At 41.5% G+C, this 17050-nt stretch overlaps 1 protein-coding gene across 1 annotated transcript; it reads left to right on the top strand.

The window, feature by feature from the left end:
• Positions 1 to 3322: 3322 nt before the first annotated feature.
• LOC115010024 (1-phosphatidylinositol 4,5-bisphosphate phosphodiesterase zeta-1-like) lies at positions 3323 to 16936 on the top strand. Its single transcript, XM_029434397.1, is given in 12 exon segments — positions 3323 to 3512; positions 4920 to 5121; positions 7099 to 7243; positions 7647 to 7799; positions 9343 to 9531; positions 9670 to 9826; positions 10877 to 10993; positions 12730 to 12863; positions 12865 to 12897; positions 14498 to 14624; positions 16458 to 16607; positions 16854 to 16936. Coding segments are annotated over 12 exon segments (1680 nt in total).
• The last annotated feature ends 114 nt before the right edge of the window (positions 16937 to 17050 follow it).

Genomic DNA, 17050 nt, shown 5'->3' with positions numbered 1-17050 from the left:
TCGCAGGTTTTAAAGTCCTGTGCTTTATATGCCAAACCACCCACCTCCTCGCACTTATCTGTGACAAGACTGGGAAAACATATACTATTTCTATTTTTAAAACTACACACCAAGCACAAAACCTTATACCAAACCAGCAAAACCTTATACAAAAGTAAACAAGTCTTGCAGAACTTTTCAAAAAGAAGTTTTTTTTTGCATTTCAATACGCGCGCACGAAACACCAACTCAGCAGTGGCAGTATAAATAAAAAACTCTTTTGTGTTGCTTTTGCTTTTTCTGTGCGCAGGGCATAGCAGTTTTGCAATCACGTGTTTACATACATTACATATACATACACAACTATTAAACTGTAGTTGCTAGATCGTATACAAGTGCATAAATCATACATGCACGTACAGTGTGCCGGAGATCACGGCTCCTCACATCTCTAGTTATCAAGCATTACCACTGGCATTCTGCTCTCTAACTTAAAGTTCCAACGGGCCAATGAATACTAAATGATGCGGTGGAAATCCAGCTGGGAATAAATTATCAAAAGGAAACATGGCCTGCTCCCCACCCCGTTATTCAAGTACAGAGTCACATTTCAAAAAGGTGCACAAGTCTCAGCTTCTCTCATCCTAAGCATCTGAACAGGTGCGGTTTTGACTCTGCCTTGCCACAGTATTAAACCTGAGCCCAGGGTTAACGATAAAACCTTGATCTCTGCACATCGCAAAATGTGATACGAAGAAAAGTGATCTGATTTTCCCACAATGAGCGGCACGGACAGAGCCGCAGCGACGTGCTGCATCTGAGCTCCACATGTGTAATGTTGCATTCCCACACACAAACGCATACGGACTGCTGATCTTTTATCTACCATCGACCCTCCGATGTGCGCAGATGCACACGAGCACAGAAGCAAAAACTGACGGCTACATACACAAGCCCACTCTGCTCCCAGATGAGTCCGACTAATCGACCGTGGAGAGGGAGGTGCAGCGATGCAGAGACGGGGGCCATATATACAGGGCTTCATGTTCACTGCCTGGGAATTATCACATCAAACTTGTATGCCCAATGGTTCTGACAGGCCCAGGGTCGAGCCATTACAGCCTGGTGTAGACAGGAATGACTCTGCTGGACTATGACTAGGCAATGACTATTGTTGTGCACCAGTGATCCACACCACACCAATAACATTCAGATTTACACAGACATCCAGGGAGGAAGCTCCTGTCAAACTTGCTAAAACAACCAACGGAGAATCAGTGGAAATGTTCTCCAAGCTTCACTGACTGTTGCACCGATGAGTTTTCATGACGCATTCATACTTTCATCCACTGTGACTTTGACATTTTTGAGAATGTGGACTTTATTCCATGAAATTATTACCATTGAAATCAATCTCTGATGCTCCGTAGACTATCAGCATTTGTTTGCATGATGTATTAAGACAGCAGCTCACTGCAGACTTTGGAGATTCCAGTGCTTCAATTGACCATGCTGTTGTAGGAAACCACAAGTAAGTAGTCATTTTGAGCAGATCGCTTGGTGAAGTAGAGAGCACTCAAAGAGCTCATACATCTGCTACATGATCCCCTAACTGATTGTTATGATATTTTAAAAGTTTTAAACTACATTCATCAGAATAGTAATGCTGATTGGCCAAGACTTGAGTTATTAGCATTTCATTTATCATCTTCCAGTCGCACCTGTTACAGAAGGAACTGCAGGAACTCTTGTAGGATAACTCAAGAGTAGATGTGTACTGCTCTCATCTAAATTTGGTAACAATTACACGCTGCATTTAAGAGTTAAGGCAGCTTATCTCAGATTTACCTGCTGTGCTGGATAAAATGTCAAGGGATCACCAACGTCATCAGGATTCATCCTCTGGGAACCACGGTATCATGGCAATCCATCCAATAGTTGTCAAGACACAACCTCCATAGTGGAATTAACTAGTGTTGTCTAAACTGTACTCCTGTATACATTTGATCACTGTGTTATGCGATAGCTTTACAATTCTAATCAAACTGAGATATAGTGATTTTGTCAGCGGTGAGTGAAGTCTTATGACAGAGTTTTCACCAGGCAGGAACATGAAGGCAAAGGTTCTTTCTTCACACACTAAGTCCTCTTCTCATATCTGAAATAATTAAAGATGACCTGCACTTGTCCAATGGAAACGGAATGTTATGTCACTATGGCAACAACTTTGTGTACTTCCCCGGAAACCTGCTGAAAAATCAATTCGTTTTAAAGGTTTTTATACGTAGCTGATGTCCTGTTCTTAAATATCTGTACCACAGGACCCAGAGACCATCAGTATCTGAGGTAGGCCGTTCACATGATATCTCATTGAGATTTCAGGAATCACTTAGTCACACTAGAGATGCATTTAGCTAATTACCTCCTCAGTGACAGAGGTTTACTGGCAAATATTAGAAAATGTAATGTGTGAAGTGTTTACCCACGTATTTGTGTAAGATCAGTGACATTTCTTGGGTTAATAGCCAATTATTAGACATAATACACCACTTTAAAGGGATATTCTGGTTGCTGCAACTGCATAAAAGGTTAATGGAGATGATAGCAGAGCTGGTTGCTTTGTGTTGCTCACACCGAGGAGACAGATGCAGTGTGAGGCCGGCCCACTGCAGGGTACCCAGTGACAACACTGGCTTAGGCATATGTCTGAACTGTCAAGGGCTGCAGAACAGAGAGATGAAAGGTAGGAAAAAGCCAGGGAAAGTCGTAGACACTTTGGTCTCACTGACTGAGAGGAATGACAAGTGGAGAAGAGGGACTCAAATGAGAAAGTCACACAGATGTTGTCTTAGTATTTGATGATAAAAGATACTGAGAGGAGAGGGAGGGTGATATGTAAGAGGATGGGAGAACCTTGTGCAGAGTAAAGACCGTGACTTCTCTTTTATTCTCTCTCATGCTGAGTTTGAGCTCAGGTAAAAGCTGGGATACATCTCTGAGTTGACATTTTTCTTGGCCATTTCCTGTATATATTTAGAGAGCAAGTGATGTGCTGTGTCTTTGAAACACTTACAAGATGACAACGTAAAGAATAATCTGAAGTATAATGCTGTGAAACGGACCAAAATTCAACACTTTCTTTCTTCAAACACTCATGACGGATATTCAGCCTGCCTTGCAGTCAAACACAAGCCTTTAATAAATGATTAGCAGCCACCTACTCTTCTCTCAATTGCAATGTTGATTTAATAAAAGTTGAAAGTTTCACATAGAAACTTCAGAATAACTTCGCAAAGTCGACGACAAGGGATTAAGAGGCTATAATGATTGTGTGCAGGGCAAGATGAAGAGAGGTAAGGCCCCCCCCTCCAGGAGAGCTGATATACAGAATCTGTACCAATGCGCCGCCTCGGGCCAGGGGATTTTGCCTGCCTGCGCCCTTCTCAGGTTCCTCCACAAAGAGCAGATGGAGCTCACAGCGAATGAAGAGATGGCAGAGAGTTTGATTGATAGATATGAGATTGAAGAGACGGGTAAGTGAAGGGAGAGCTGTGTACCATGTCAGGCCGCTTGCTGCTCATCACTTTGGGTAAAGAAAAAACCTCTACTCTTTAAGGACTTAGGCTTTGTCACGTAACGGTGCTAATTTAGTTAAAACAGAAGTTAAGACTTAAGCTCCAGTGGTGCCAGGCGGACAAAGTGATTTGCTATAAGCCCAAAGGCAGGGGGGGATGAAATGACAGAAGGAAAATGGAAGAGTCAGGCACGTCAGTGGACTAGTATACCAGATGTTGTCTAGGACTCAGTGTACTGCTGGGTAATTCACAGCATCACAAACAGCAAAACAGGGAAAACAACAACACAAGGCTCACAACTAGTCTGTGCTGCAGCTTAACCGAAGACCTTCCTTTGGTTACTTTATGGTATAGTCTTTGAGTAAAAGGGTTTAGAAGAGCAGTTCTTAGCTTTTCAAGCACCTGTAGCACAATTATACTGCATATTTATTTCAGAATTCTTTTTTCTTTCCTGTTTTTAAATTGCACCATAATTGCTGAATTATGTTATACTGTTATTAATTACACCTGTGCTTTTCCTGCTATGACAAGCAATACATATCTGCTGTGAAAAAGATCTATTTGAATGCTCTTACAGTAGTGTTCCCTGGGAGTTGTAGTTTACATCCCTCTTTTGGTTTCTATGCAATCCATGGTTCAAATCAGGTTGCTCATCCTTTGTACTGATTATTCAGTTGGACTAATGTTATACCCACTCCAGATCAGGTGAAGGCTACATATTGTGTTTTTAAATGTCATATTCATATTGACAAGTTGTGTCATTCACTGCAACTGAAATCATCATTTAATAACATCATGAATTAATTAACAAATACAAACCTTTACTAAGTAGCTATATTCTGAGGGAGCTATAGTTTACATAAGTGACTATAATAATACGTCAACTCAACTGTTGGATAGATTGCCATGACATCTTGTACATTCATGGTCCCCGAAGGATGCAGTCCAATTCATTTGGTGGTTTGTGACCAAGCATCAGCAAAACTAATGACATTCATCAGCCTCAGCTGCGCTTTGTGTCTAGTTTCTAATTAGCCAACAGTAGCATGCTTACTTGCTAAACTAAAAAAGTGAACATGGTAAGCATTATTCCTGCTAAACATGATCATACCTGCTGTCGTGTATGCTAAACATAGTATGAAGTATTGTATCATTGGCAGCTGCGTAAGTAGACTACAGCCTCACTCTAGCATGGTAGACCCTTAACCTTGATATTCATTTGATGCGTTTTAAAGTTTTAACACTAGGAGCAGAGTTTTTGCTTGAGCTGGCTAGTGTAGTCATTTATCTTGTGCTTGGTAGAATAACCAATGCTGATTTTGATTGTCACTGACAGTGGCACTCTGCTCCTTCCTCCTCTTCCAGCCAAAGAAAGCAGGTCCATGACATTTAAAGGATTCCTGAGGTACATGGAGTCCAAAGACTGCTGCGTGTTCGACCCGGCCCATGCGTCTGTGTACCAACACATGGACCAGCCTCTCACCAATTACTTCATCTCCTCCTCACATAACACCTACCTGACTGGAGATCAGATTGTAGGAAAGAGCCATCTGGATGCCTATGTTTGGTAAGTAAGTATAGTAAATAGAGTACAGTGTATACATCTGTATGTATAGCCAAGATCAACTAATCTGCTGAATTATTTTATATTTAATTAATCTGCTATTTAGGTCAAAAGAGCTGACAAGGGCAATTTAAACACCATTTGGCTCTGATATAGATCTAAAACGTCTCTCCTTCAGACCTACATGTGTGGTATCAGTATTCTTTCGTTTCATTGACCGACTCATCTGCTGAGGCACAGTGAAATTGCTGTGGTCCTTTTATTTGACAATGGAGATGATTACAAAAGGGGCTGATGGCAGCAGAAGTACCGTATTTATGCTCCCTGTGCAGTAATGAGCGCTCTGGCCGACTGGTAAAGTGGAACCCTCCAAACCAGTGGCCTGGCAGCTCAAGTTTAGTTAGATAATGAAGGGAGAGGAAGAGAGGAGAACAAAGTAGAAGTAGAAGGTAGCTTTTAAGAAATCCCTCTACCTCACAGGTGGGAGGGAGAAGAAAAGAAGATGACCAAGTGTATATCTGTTGGAGTAAGAAATAAAGAATTCACCATGTTGGGAAACAAGGAATTGGCAAAGGAAGGTGAATTTGAAGATGCTTTTGACTGATTATAATTAATTACTCAAACTTTTAGTTGAATATGATCAAAATGAACCAACACACCACATGTATAGTGCACATTTGAGAAAAACTGATATTGACAATTGTGTTCTGGCGGCACAGAGGTGCTAAAGAAATAGTTAAAAGTTTTGGGAAATACATGTATTTACCACGGTCATGTCTGTCCGCGGAGGATGGAGCTAGTCAGGCCGTTGTTAGCCTAGCTTAGCATAAGGATTAGGAGACACAAGAGATACGCCTACTACCAGCACACCTAAAAGTCACAAACTAACACACTGTGTCTTGTGTGATAAAACCATACACAAACAAAACAAAAAAAAGTGTTTCCGCTAAACTAGGCTAATCGCTTCCCTAATCTTATTACGAATATTTGCTCTGTCAGAATGAGAACAAACTCAATCTGGAGCTTGTAACCACATGGATTTAAATCTCACTGATAACCTTTGTAACATGATATTCCCTGTCTTTTCTCTGCATGCTGTTGCTCTACTCAGTCAGCTGTACAAATAAACAACAAATATATAATTAAAAAAAGATAACATAACAGCTAATATATATATTTATATATAATGATGAAGTAGATAAAAAGGATCCTACCAGATGATGAACTCTAAATCCTCCAGTCGCCCCTTTTCTGAAATGCGGGAGGCAATCACAATGTGACAATAGGATGCTACTTTTAACCCTGCAATGCACGACTTACATCAAGACGATCTGATGAGAGAGAGCAACATGCATGGACTCCTGACTGTATAAGAAACACACGAAGATGTGTATCATCATAAAACAATAATACACTTGGAGAACATATTTGATTTCCCAACAAGCAGAAACCATTCCACAGTTAAAATATCTGGAGCAAAAGGGTGATATAACTTTACATCAGGGTTGCAAGAAAATGTATCATTGCCCCCAGACCTGCTGTGAAAGTCATATCATTTGTGTCCAGTACCTACAGAAAGCTATATGAATAATCAATATCAATATCAACACCAAGACATTCTGTACTGCATAAACCTGAACATATCTTTTTTATATACAGAAAGCACAGAAATAGAAATGTAACAGCACTATTTCAGGAGTACAGGAAGCTGTTAGAATAAAAAAGAATAGATTGCAATGTTTGCTATATTATTCACATGTATTATATACTGTACATTATGCATATGATACACAGCAATGTGTTGCATGCATGGGAGTGGTTATGATGGCTTGAACGTCTGTGTGGAAAGGAAACAGCTCACTTGTAATTTGTCACGCAGTACATTATAAGTGCTTATCATAGCCTTGCCACAGCTCAGTGTGTGTGCATGTGTCTCTATATGCATGCATGCGCTCATTTGTGTGTATTCGTGTGGCACAGTGCTCTGAGGAAAGGCTGTCGCTGTCTGGAGATTGACTGCTGGGATGGGCCAGACATGGAGCCTGTAGTCTACCATGGCTACACACTGACTACCAAGATATTCTTTAAGGACGTCATCACCACTGTGGAGCAACATGCCTTTGAGGTAACATGGTAATTTGTCATGTAACATACTGATATATATTTCCTGGAGTGGTGCCCCAGGCATCTAACTAAGTGTTGGCTTCTGCCTCTGTAGCCTCCAGGAGTCCCTACTTAGATGCATTTGCTCTAATTAATAGCATCTCTGATCATAATGCTTTGCCTGCAAGTTGTTTTTGATTCAGGACATTCTCTGTGATGTGTCGGGAGAACGTAGAGCCTGCAGAGCGAGAGAGAGAGAGAGAGAGAGAGAGAGAGAGAGAGAGAGAGCGAGAGAGCGAGAGAGAGAGAGAGAGAGAGAGAGAGAGAGAGAGAGAGAGAGAGAGAGAGAGCAGTAGTTCCAGGTTGATGCTAATTCTTGGAAAAAGGGTTTAAATATTTTTTTTTATGCGATTATGTCTTGACAGGTGTCTGCTTACCCAGTGATCCTCTCATTAGAAAATCATTGTTCCCAGGAGCAGCAAGAAGTCATGGCCAAGCACCTCATCTCTATCCTGGGGGAAAAGCTGCTGAGAACTCCCTTGGATCACCCCACCATTGGAGACCTCCCAAGCCCAAATGTAAGACTCAGAAAAAAGAGATAGCTCGACTATCTGAGTGGTAAATCAGAAGCAGAATCTGTGTTTTATTTTACAGCTGCTGGTGCAGGCAGAGGCATGATAGTGTTTGTATGTATAAATCCTCATCGCCTGTCATGGCAAAGCAAAACAAGGAGAAAATGAGACCTTTCTGTCGTCACTGTGGGCCTCATTAGTCTCCGTCTGAGGCTTCCTATGCCTCTCTCCTCCTCTGGGACGCAGGGGTAAATGGACGTCTGCATTTGCAAGCCTCTTTAATCTCTCAGAGATTCAGAACATTGAATGTGATGTAGCTGATCCTGAGAAGTGTCCATCATTTGTATGCACAATGAGGTACTTGAGCTGATTGTCCATTTACTGATTACCCTGTTTGGGTTCTGACTTTGCACTGAACAGCGTCTGCCCCAACACGTGACTGAGCGACTGGCCTGAAAGCTGCCGGCACAGTCACTCCAGTCTATTGAATATGACGAGGAGGAGGATGAAGGGCTTTTCTCTGAGAGTGGATGAATGTGTGCTCTCTCTACGGAGTTTCTTTGCTGCTTCTGACTTCTACTGCTTTGGAATTTACTGCAATGAGTTGTGTTTTATCCTGAGTGTGCATATAAGATTTTTTTTCCCCTATATCATTCTTTATCTTTATGAGTCAGGAAGTGGGGGCTCAGCACTAACTGAATCAGTGTCCATGTGTCACATTCATGCAGCTTCACACCCAAGTTACCATCCAATTATGAAAGCCTTCATTACCTTATGCTCAACTCTGACCACTTAGATCAAATGTTTCAAATCAGTTATTACTCTACTTTATTCTACTTTTAAAGTAAACACTGGGGAAATTATCTACTAAATTACATCAACATAAGCAGAGCCTCTGTTCCAGCTCTCCAGACTGTATCATTTTTGTGTAACAGCAATGAAAAATTAAAGAGTGCGGTGCCAAAGGAAGCTCTGAACTGTATCATTTTCATGCTATATGGACTCTTAAGAGTTGTTAATGTTGGCAGATCTGTAATGCATATTTTGCCTGTGCATACAGTGAAGCTGACAGGGGGACTTCGTGCCGTGTGGCTTACTATGGAGCTGCTTCCAAGTCCAGACCATAATGTTTTTTTTTACTTTTAGCATATTGCTGCTCATCTGCATAAAGAGCTCCACAGAGTATGAACAGATTTGGAGCCGGGGCGATGAAATGTAGCAGCATGTGTCTGATTTAGTGATTCAGTACACCTGCTGCTGCTATCATGGCTAACTTGGCTGTGTGTATATACTGATGTGGCTACTGAGTGACTCTTTGAAGAATAACATCTTGTTTTGACAAGTCGGAGAGAGGGCGGTTTGTGCAAAGACATTTTTTTGATGTATTTTTCCAAAGTTAGAGGATGCAGGAACAGGGACGATTCAGAGCTGGTTTGACTGATGCAGCGGTGCGATGGTGCGAGGTGTATGCAGGTGCCAATGATTAAGGAATCTTTGCTGTTATTCATGTGTGAATTCATGCTGTGTGTGTATTTGCGGGGAATGTCAGGACATGAAGTATAAGATCCTCATCAAGAATAAAAAGCTAAAGCCTCACAATAAGACGGAGGGCGCATCATGCACAGAGACGGAGGAGAGCATGGACGATGGCGAGGATGAGGATGATGAGGAGGAGGACGAGGATCATCAAACCAGAGCAAAGTTCTGGCCTCCCAGAAAGTCAGAGGCAAAGACAAAAGTAAGTCAGTTAGACCAGATTTCTGATATGGACTGTTTTAGAGCTTCTGTACAGATATAGTTGAATGTACACTAAGATGCAATTTGTTGAATGCTCGCTTTGGTTTGTCGTCCTCTCTACACTATATGTAATGCGTAGAAGAAGAAGGTGGCGGTGGCAGAGGCTTTATCTGACCTGGTCGTATATACCAGGTCTGTCAAGTTTATCAGCTTCAGTCATTCCAAGGACAATCAGAACTACTACGAGAACACATCAATGGCAGAGAAGAAAGCACGCAAGCTAGTCAAAGCCTCAGGTAAAATCTTATTGAGTGAGCTGAAACTACGGGAAGAGGAAAGGGAGGCCTGGTTCTGAAGTAATAAAGACAGTGGATAATGGATTAAATATTACAAAATCTAATTCTGATGAGCCCAGCAGATTCACATGATTTATGATCACATTGAGCTCAAAGGAGAAGTCTCTGTCGGTCCTCTTTGGATGAGAAATGCAATTATATCTCGTGCCATAAACCTCCATAATAGCGAAAGCATATTGAACGTGACATATACGACATAGGGGAATAAAGCACAACAGCACAACCCAGAAATGTGCGTTATACTCTCACTGTTGGGGAAGTGGAAAGAGCCCACAGAGGTTCGAATCAACTGATAATCAGTTAAACTGTCATTGCGCTGCTGTGAGGCAGTATGTTAGAGAAACAGAGTGATGTAGAGAAATGAAATCTGCTCCTGCTGAGGGGGGAGTAACACTTTACAGACATACAACTACATCATGAGCTTGCAGGCAGGGACCATGAACAGTCTCGGCTATGTAAAAATCGTGTAGTCTCTTGTCGTCATCCTCGTGCCCTGCAGGGAAACTACACAGCTATGCTGCGATCACACACACACAGAGTGAAGCTGTGAGCATTTGTTTCTCTAGTCTATCCAGAAGGACATTAATTACACAGGCTTCAAAACCTGATCAGGACAAACGGTTTTCACCTTCAGGGGGTGTCTTCAAATGTCCATTTGACATTAAGCTAAAAGAACACGGTGAATCTCTTCAGTTAATACTTTGAATGACAAACTAAATCAATAAAAAGTTAACAAAACAAACAGAATCATACATGTAATGTCAAGATCATTGAAAAATGATATTTTTATAACCGATACTATTAAAAAGTGACGTGAATGTTTTCCTGGATCACCGCATCACACAGTCATCGTGACTAAGTCAGAAAGACAAGAATGGGATGGGAATGACATCTGTGGAGTCTGACTCCCTCATGAATGTGTGTGTCAGAGGAGACATTTGTCCTGTAAGTGTTGTGCGTCTTCTCTCTCTCTCTCTCTCTCTCTCTCAGCTGCAGTCTTTGTTCAGCACAACCAGAAGTTCTTGAGCAGGATCTACCCAGCAGGTTCCAGGACGTCTTCCTCCAACTACAACCCTCAGGAGTTTTGGAACGTCGGCTCACAGCTCGGTGAGTCGGAGAGGGCGAGTTTATGCCTGTCTGTGTTTAAACATAAGGTATGCAAGTCAACGTTTATACTTATGCCTACATGCATATACACACACACACATTTATTAAGGCGAAGGAATCTGAAATGAATTTTATAATTTCGCATTACAAATGTCTAAACTCACTCAAAAGGTTAAGGAATCACGGAAACGTTTGTAAAGAACTAAAGAATTAATTATCATGTTGATTAAGTGAATCAACCTTGAATAATTCAATTACTAGGCATTTCATTTATTTAGATTTAAATGGAAAAAGGTGTAATTAAAATAAGGGTAATACATTTTCCCTGAGGAAAATCTATTTTGGTTCAAATTCGATGAAGACATCAATTAAAACAAAGTCATGGAAAGAGAATATCTTCGATTCCTTTGTGTTAGCGGTTTCAACAGGAATCAAGAAGTTCTCGACACACACTGAACAACCACCACAATCCATTACGAGCTTTTGAAACGGAGAGAAATGCAGTCCGCAAACTCAAGAGTGCCAAATTTCAAAAAGGACAACCTGTCCAAGTGTCCTTTGGATAAGCAGTGAAAAGAACATTTCATTCCAGTCCACAACCTGACCACCTCATCTGTGTTTGGCCTGGAGCAACTTTTCTCCTGGCCCTTATCACACCTTTTCTAAATTGATTTGCACCCCCCATAAATGTGCTTTTTTTTTCTCCCCTTGCTCTCTTTAAACTAAATCCTTGTCTGGGTCACAGCTTAGTTTTTTTTTCGTTTTCATTTCGTTAAGAGTCAAGCATGATAATTGGGGTTGACTTCATATCACATACCTCTGCTCCTGAGAGTAACTAATACCTTTAATAAAATATATTCATAAACTTTACATCCTCACGCCTTCTGGCAATGCGTGATTATCCACAAAACTTAAAGTCACAACCCGGATCTGTCTGCCACCTTTTTGGCCGGTGTGCCTGTCACTTTGTCTTTACACATCCTCCTCATCCGTCTCCATCGCTCAGCCAGCCAGACACTGATTCTGACACGCAGCCCTGCTGATCGCTGAGCGCACTGTCTACGTGCTTCGGTGGCAGCTGTGCAGATGGTGAGTGCTCCCTTTTCACAGTTGCTGGAGGATGCGGTACAAAAGCAGCGGCCTGGAATGGATCAATTACAGTTACATGAGCAAAACATTCACCGGGACCCTGTGACATGCATGTATATAAAAAGATGCAGAAGGACCCATTGCACTGCATTGGTTAGGGAAAACATTAAAAAAGATTTTTTGCATTATGTATCCATGTTATTGCAGACTCACCAGTGTGTAACAATCCAACCCAGCAGACATACAGCTGAAACCTGTCAGCAGGATTACATCTGCCGCTTTCTGTATCTGACAATCTAGTCAGTGAAGACATGATATGCACACATGCCAACACCGAGCTTTGCACTGCAGAAAACCCCTTACAGATGCTCTCATTGCACAGTGGGTGATTTTGAATGTGTCCCTGATGCAATGTACGGATATTGTTGGAGAAACATTTCAAGTTATTGTATAATTTAGCTCCCTCCTGCAGAATGAACAAGAGCCTTAAAAGACAGAAGGTATGCAGGAGCTCATCTCATGCTGTTTGTTGTATTCTAACAAGCTTTACTCATTTTAAATTTTGTTCCTACAAAAAAAAGAAGTTTGCCAAGGCTTTGTAGCTCCTCGTTTTTGCTGTTCCAACATTGTCCTGTCGTGTTTTGCAGTGGCTCTCAATTTCCAGTCTCTGGGTTCGTCTATGGACCTTAATGACGGCCGTTTCCAGGACAATGGGGGCTGTGGATACATCCTGAAGCCGCCGGTGCTCATGTCCAGGAGCTTTGATCCCAGCTGCAGCCACGCGTGGCCTCCACCCCACACACCTTCTGCTCAAGGTACACTGAATAATCCACTCAGTGCAGATTTATGGATTAAGGTGTAATGTTACAGGACTGTGTGTGTGTGTGTGTGCTTTGTGTGCATGTATGCGTTTGTCTATGCCTCGCAATATACAGAGCTCGTCTTACTCTTAGCCTCAAGATAAATGCTTTCCTGCCGGATGCTGTGAACCAACAATAATGTAAATCTCCCTGAGAGTGTCTGCGTTTAATTAGATTATCTCTTTCAGAAAGTAAAGGGAAAGGAGAGATGGGTGAGCTAATGCAATTAGACCAAGTGTCCAATTAATAAATCATTCCTTTTCCATTATTTTAAGCATATCAGGGGGAAAGTAATAGCAGCACTTGTATTGTATCTAAGCCACATGGCACAGTCACAGCATGTCACATCTCTTCAGTGCGCCATCAGGACGACTGTTACACACTAACTCCCATTATATAGATACAAAAGTTTGCTCTTATGTAGGACATTATTGTGGGATTCTGAGACAACCGAGGCTTTGTACTGCAAATACAATATGTGAAATTGCCTGGGATCACATGGGACTCATACAGACTTACTGCAGAGGAGGTCGACAAGGGAATATCACAGTTACTCTGCCTGAATCAGTCGTTTGAACAGCTATGAATCATAACGAAAATCCCTCCGTCAAAATTACAATAACTGACCTTTAAACTGACTGCAAATGTGTTTGTTTCTCAAATGCACCTTGGACTATTTTCTCCGTTGATCTAGCACCGTTGTAAATATAACCTTTTACATCTGTTAAATATGTTCTGTAGTCCTAGCACACATTACATCTCACACACATTTTTGATCAGACAACAGTTCATGAGGATGCATAGACTCTCAGACTGTCTTCTCTATGCACTTTCCGAGCACAGTGCATGAAATATAAATGTGGTGCGCTGTTTCTGGATGCCCTGGGAGAATCCCTACCTATATTTATTCACATCATCATTCTGTATTATTTGATCACTTCAGGGAAAATCCTGCAATCTTGACTCAGCTCTCAACTGAGTGTAATTCACGAGTAGCACTCGGTGGTGCATCATAGATAGGGTTGAGTTTTCAATCTTTAAACAGTAAATTATTCATCTGCTTAGATTGAGTTCTCATGAGGCTATTTAGCATAACACGTCAACTACAAGCAATTGTCCGTTTTTCACTTGCAAATCTTTATGAAATGATCCATACTCCAAACTGCTCAATACTGCATGAACCATGGTAACTGTGAGCATAATGCAAGCCGTTTTGTAGCGTGACCTTAGAAGTGGAAAGGTACTCTAACTTTGGGCCGGACACTGTAGAGCTCCATCAGTGCCAAGTGGGGCATGTCGTGATAAGTACATGCAGGTTTGTCTTTGATCAGAGCCGGGGAAGGGAAGGCTCAGTGTGAGAGGACTGCAGATAAGTCTGTCTCTCTCCAGACTAGTGTAATTACAGCCCTCTCCCCCGCTCTTCTTTTCTCTACTCTTACTGGCTCTCCTGTTTTCTCTTCTCTTCTATATTTACTGCTCATCCCTGATAACAATTATACTCTCAAACATACCCTTTGTGGCCATCCACACTGCATCTCTGTGTATTTATCTACAGGTGATCAGTGGGTCCAACCTTCCGGGCTCCAGGAGCGGCAAAGGTCTGGACTCCTTCGTCAGAGTGGAGACTCATGGGATTGCATCTGACACCCACAAAAAAAACACACATACGGTCAAAAACAACTGTAAGTACTGCAAGACCAACTGCAAAGACAGCTTGACAGGTCCAACTTTACTTTGTCAGACTTAGCTTTACTTGTATCCTTTTTTTTTTTTACTTTCATCTTTTACCAAGCGGAAATTAGTTTTGTGGCCACGTGGGAAATATTAGCTCCTTTGGAATTTGGACAGTTCCTTGGATTAAAAATGACAGTGTTGTGGCAGCAGCCAAATGCTCTAGAACAACTGCATCAACATTGGAAGAGTGGGAGTAGAAACACCAGACAAAAACCAGAGACATAACCATGCTAGCAGCAATGTGAGGCTGTACTTAGGCACAGCTGTGCTTTAAACTAAATGCTTAAAATTGGCATGCTAGCATGCTCACAATGACAAAGAAAACACATGTTTACAATGTTAGATTAGCAAATGCTATCATTTGCTAATTAACAAAACCTACAGCTGAGGCTATTGGGAATGTCATAGGTTTTGCAGGTATGTTGTCATGAAACAAAGTATTGGACAAATGAAGACTTATATCCCAGTAAGCTTCTGAAGTCTCTGAGAGAGAGGTAGGTAGAGAGAGGTAGAGAGAGAGAGAGGTAGAGAGAGGTAGAGAGAGAGAGAGAGAGAGAGGTAGAGGTAGAGAGAGAGAGAGAGGTAGAGAGAGGTAGAGAGAGAGAAGAGAGAGAGGTAGAGAAGAGGTAGAGAGAAATATATATATATATATATATATATATATATATATATATATATATATATATATATATAGAGAGAGAGAGAGAGAGAGAGAGAGAGGTAGAAGAAAGAGGTAGAGAGAGGTAGAGAGAAAATATATATATATATATATATATATTATATATATATATATATATATATATATATATATATATATATAGAGAGAGAGAGAGAGAGAGAGAGAGAGAGAGAGAGAGAAAAAATCCTGAAGAGTCCTGGAGGGCGCAGAGCACTTATGCATGGGCATAATCATAAAATCATTTCACACTATGTAGCAGATAAGGTCACTGGATACAAATGAATGTGGACTTAGTTGAAAATTTGGATGTAACAGAGGAAGTTGAGAAAATTGTTTTGAAGAAGAAATAGATTGAGAAACTGCAGCAGAGATGATTCATTAGTACTCTATGTGTGCTCTACTCATTTTTCACTGTAAAAATTGCAACGTAATGACACTTCATGTCATATATCATCATTATGATAGGGATGCTATTGTGAGTCTGATAATCATTTATGTACTCTTTAGACGGCAATGTCAGTTAGCTCACCACTAACCGACTAATCCAGACCGATTTGTAGACGTCGAGTCCCCTACAGGATGAATTGTAATAACTTTGTAGAATCTCTGACTTTTCCTCCGATGCCAGCAGCAGGTCTGACTTTGAATTTAAATACTTGTAAAACTAAGGACATTACCATCAGACTGTACTTAGTGTTCAGTGCTAATCAGCAAATGTTAGCATACTAAAATGCTTAACTAAAATGGTGAAAATGCTAACTATCGGCATGTTAGCATTGTCATTTTGAACAAGTTAGCAGGTTTTTGATCACATGGAGGCAGCAGAACTGCAAACACAACACTGACATGCTATCAGCATTATCACGCTATAAAGTTATATAAAAATAACTGGGTGTTTAGCTGCCAAATGCTCAACGTTGATCATCAGCTAGTTGCCAACATTGCCCTGCTAACGTCTGGTGCTGAGTTGTTAGCGTACAACAGATATTTAGAACCGTTTTTACTGAAAACTGCTGAGTGAGCCAAAACATTAACAATGAAAAACCTAAATCCAAAACAATGAGTTTGAATGATTAACACACAGAGCTGATTACCATTACAGCTCTGAGTCCTCACTGGGATTCTGACATGAACTTCAACATCAGCGTCCCCGAGCTCTGCCTCATCCGCTTCTGTGTCCGAGAACAGACCGGCCTCCTCAGCAGTGACTTTGTGGGCCAGTTCACCATGCCCTTCACCAGCCTGAAGAAAGGTGAGCCACAGAGGCAGAAAGAGTGAGAGAGGGTGGGGGGTTGGGAGTCAGACAAAGGACTAAATTACATCAGGTGACATTGTGTGAGCATCATTGTATTTCCTTTTGTTCAGTGTCAGCATTACTGAAGGTCGGTCTCTGTGCTTGAGTTTTTACTGAAATGCTTCCGTGTATCTATATGATGCTCATGTATTTAACGGCTATTCATACATTTCCTTTCTCGCCCCCTTCCTTCTCCACCTCCAGGCTACCGCTGGGTGCCTCTCCGGTCCCGAGACGGATCCAGCCAGGATCCAGCCTCCCTCTTCGTCTTTGTTTGGTGTTCCTAAAAACAGCGCTCCATATCAGACTCACACACACACACAGAGACCCACACCCACCAACATATAGAGAAGCGTGGCTGATGCAGGAGCAACAACAACACAAATATATAAATAAATCAA

The sequence above is a fragment of the Cottoperca gobio genome, chromosome 6 (genome assembly GCF_900634415.1).
Source record: "Cottoperca gobio chromosome 6, fCotGob3.1, whole genome shotgun sequence".
NCBI lineage: Eukaryota > Metazoa > Chordata > Actinopteri > Perciformes > Bovichtidae > Cottoperca > Cottoperca gobio.
The sequence above is the reverse complement of the archived record's forward strand: the minus strand, read 5'-3'. Positions and strand labels throughout refer to the sequence as shown.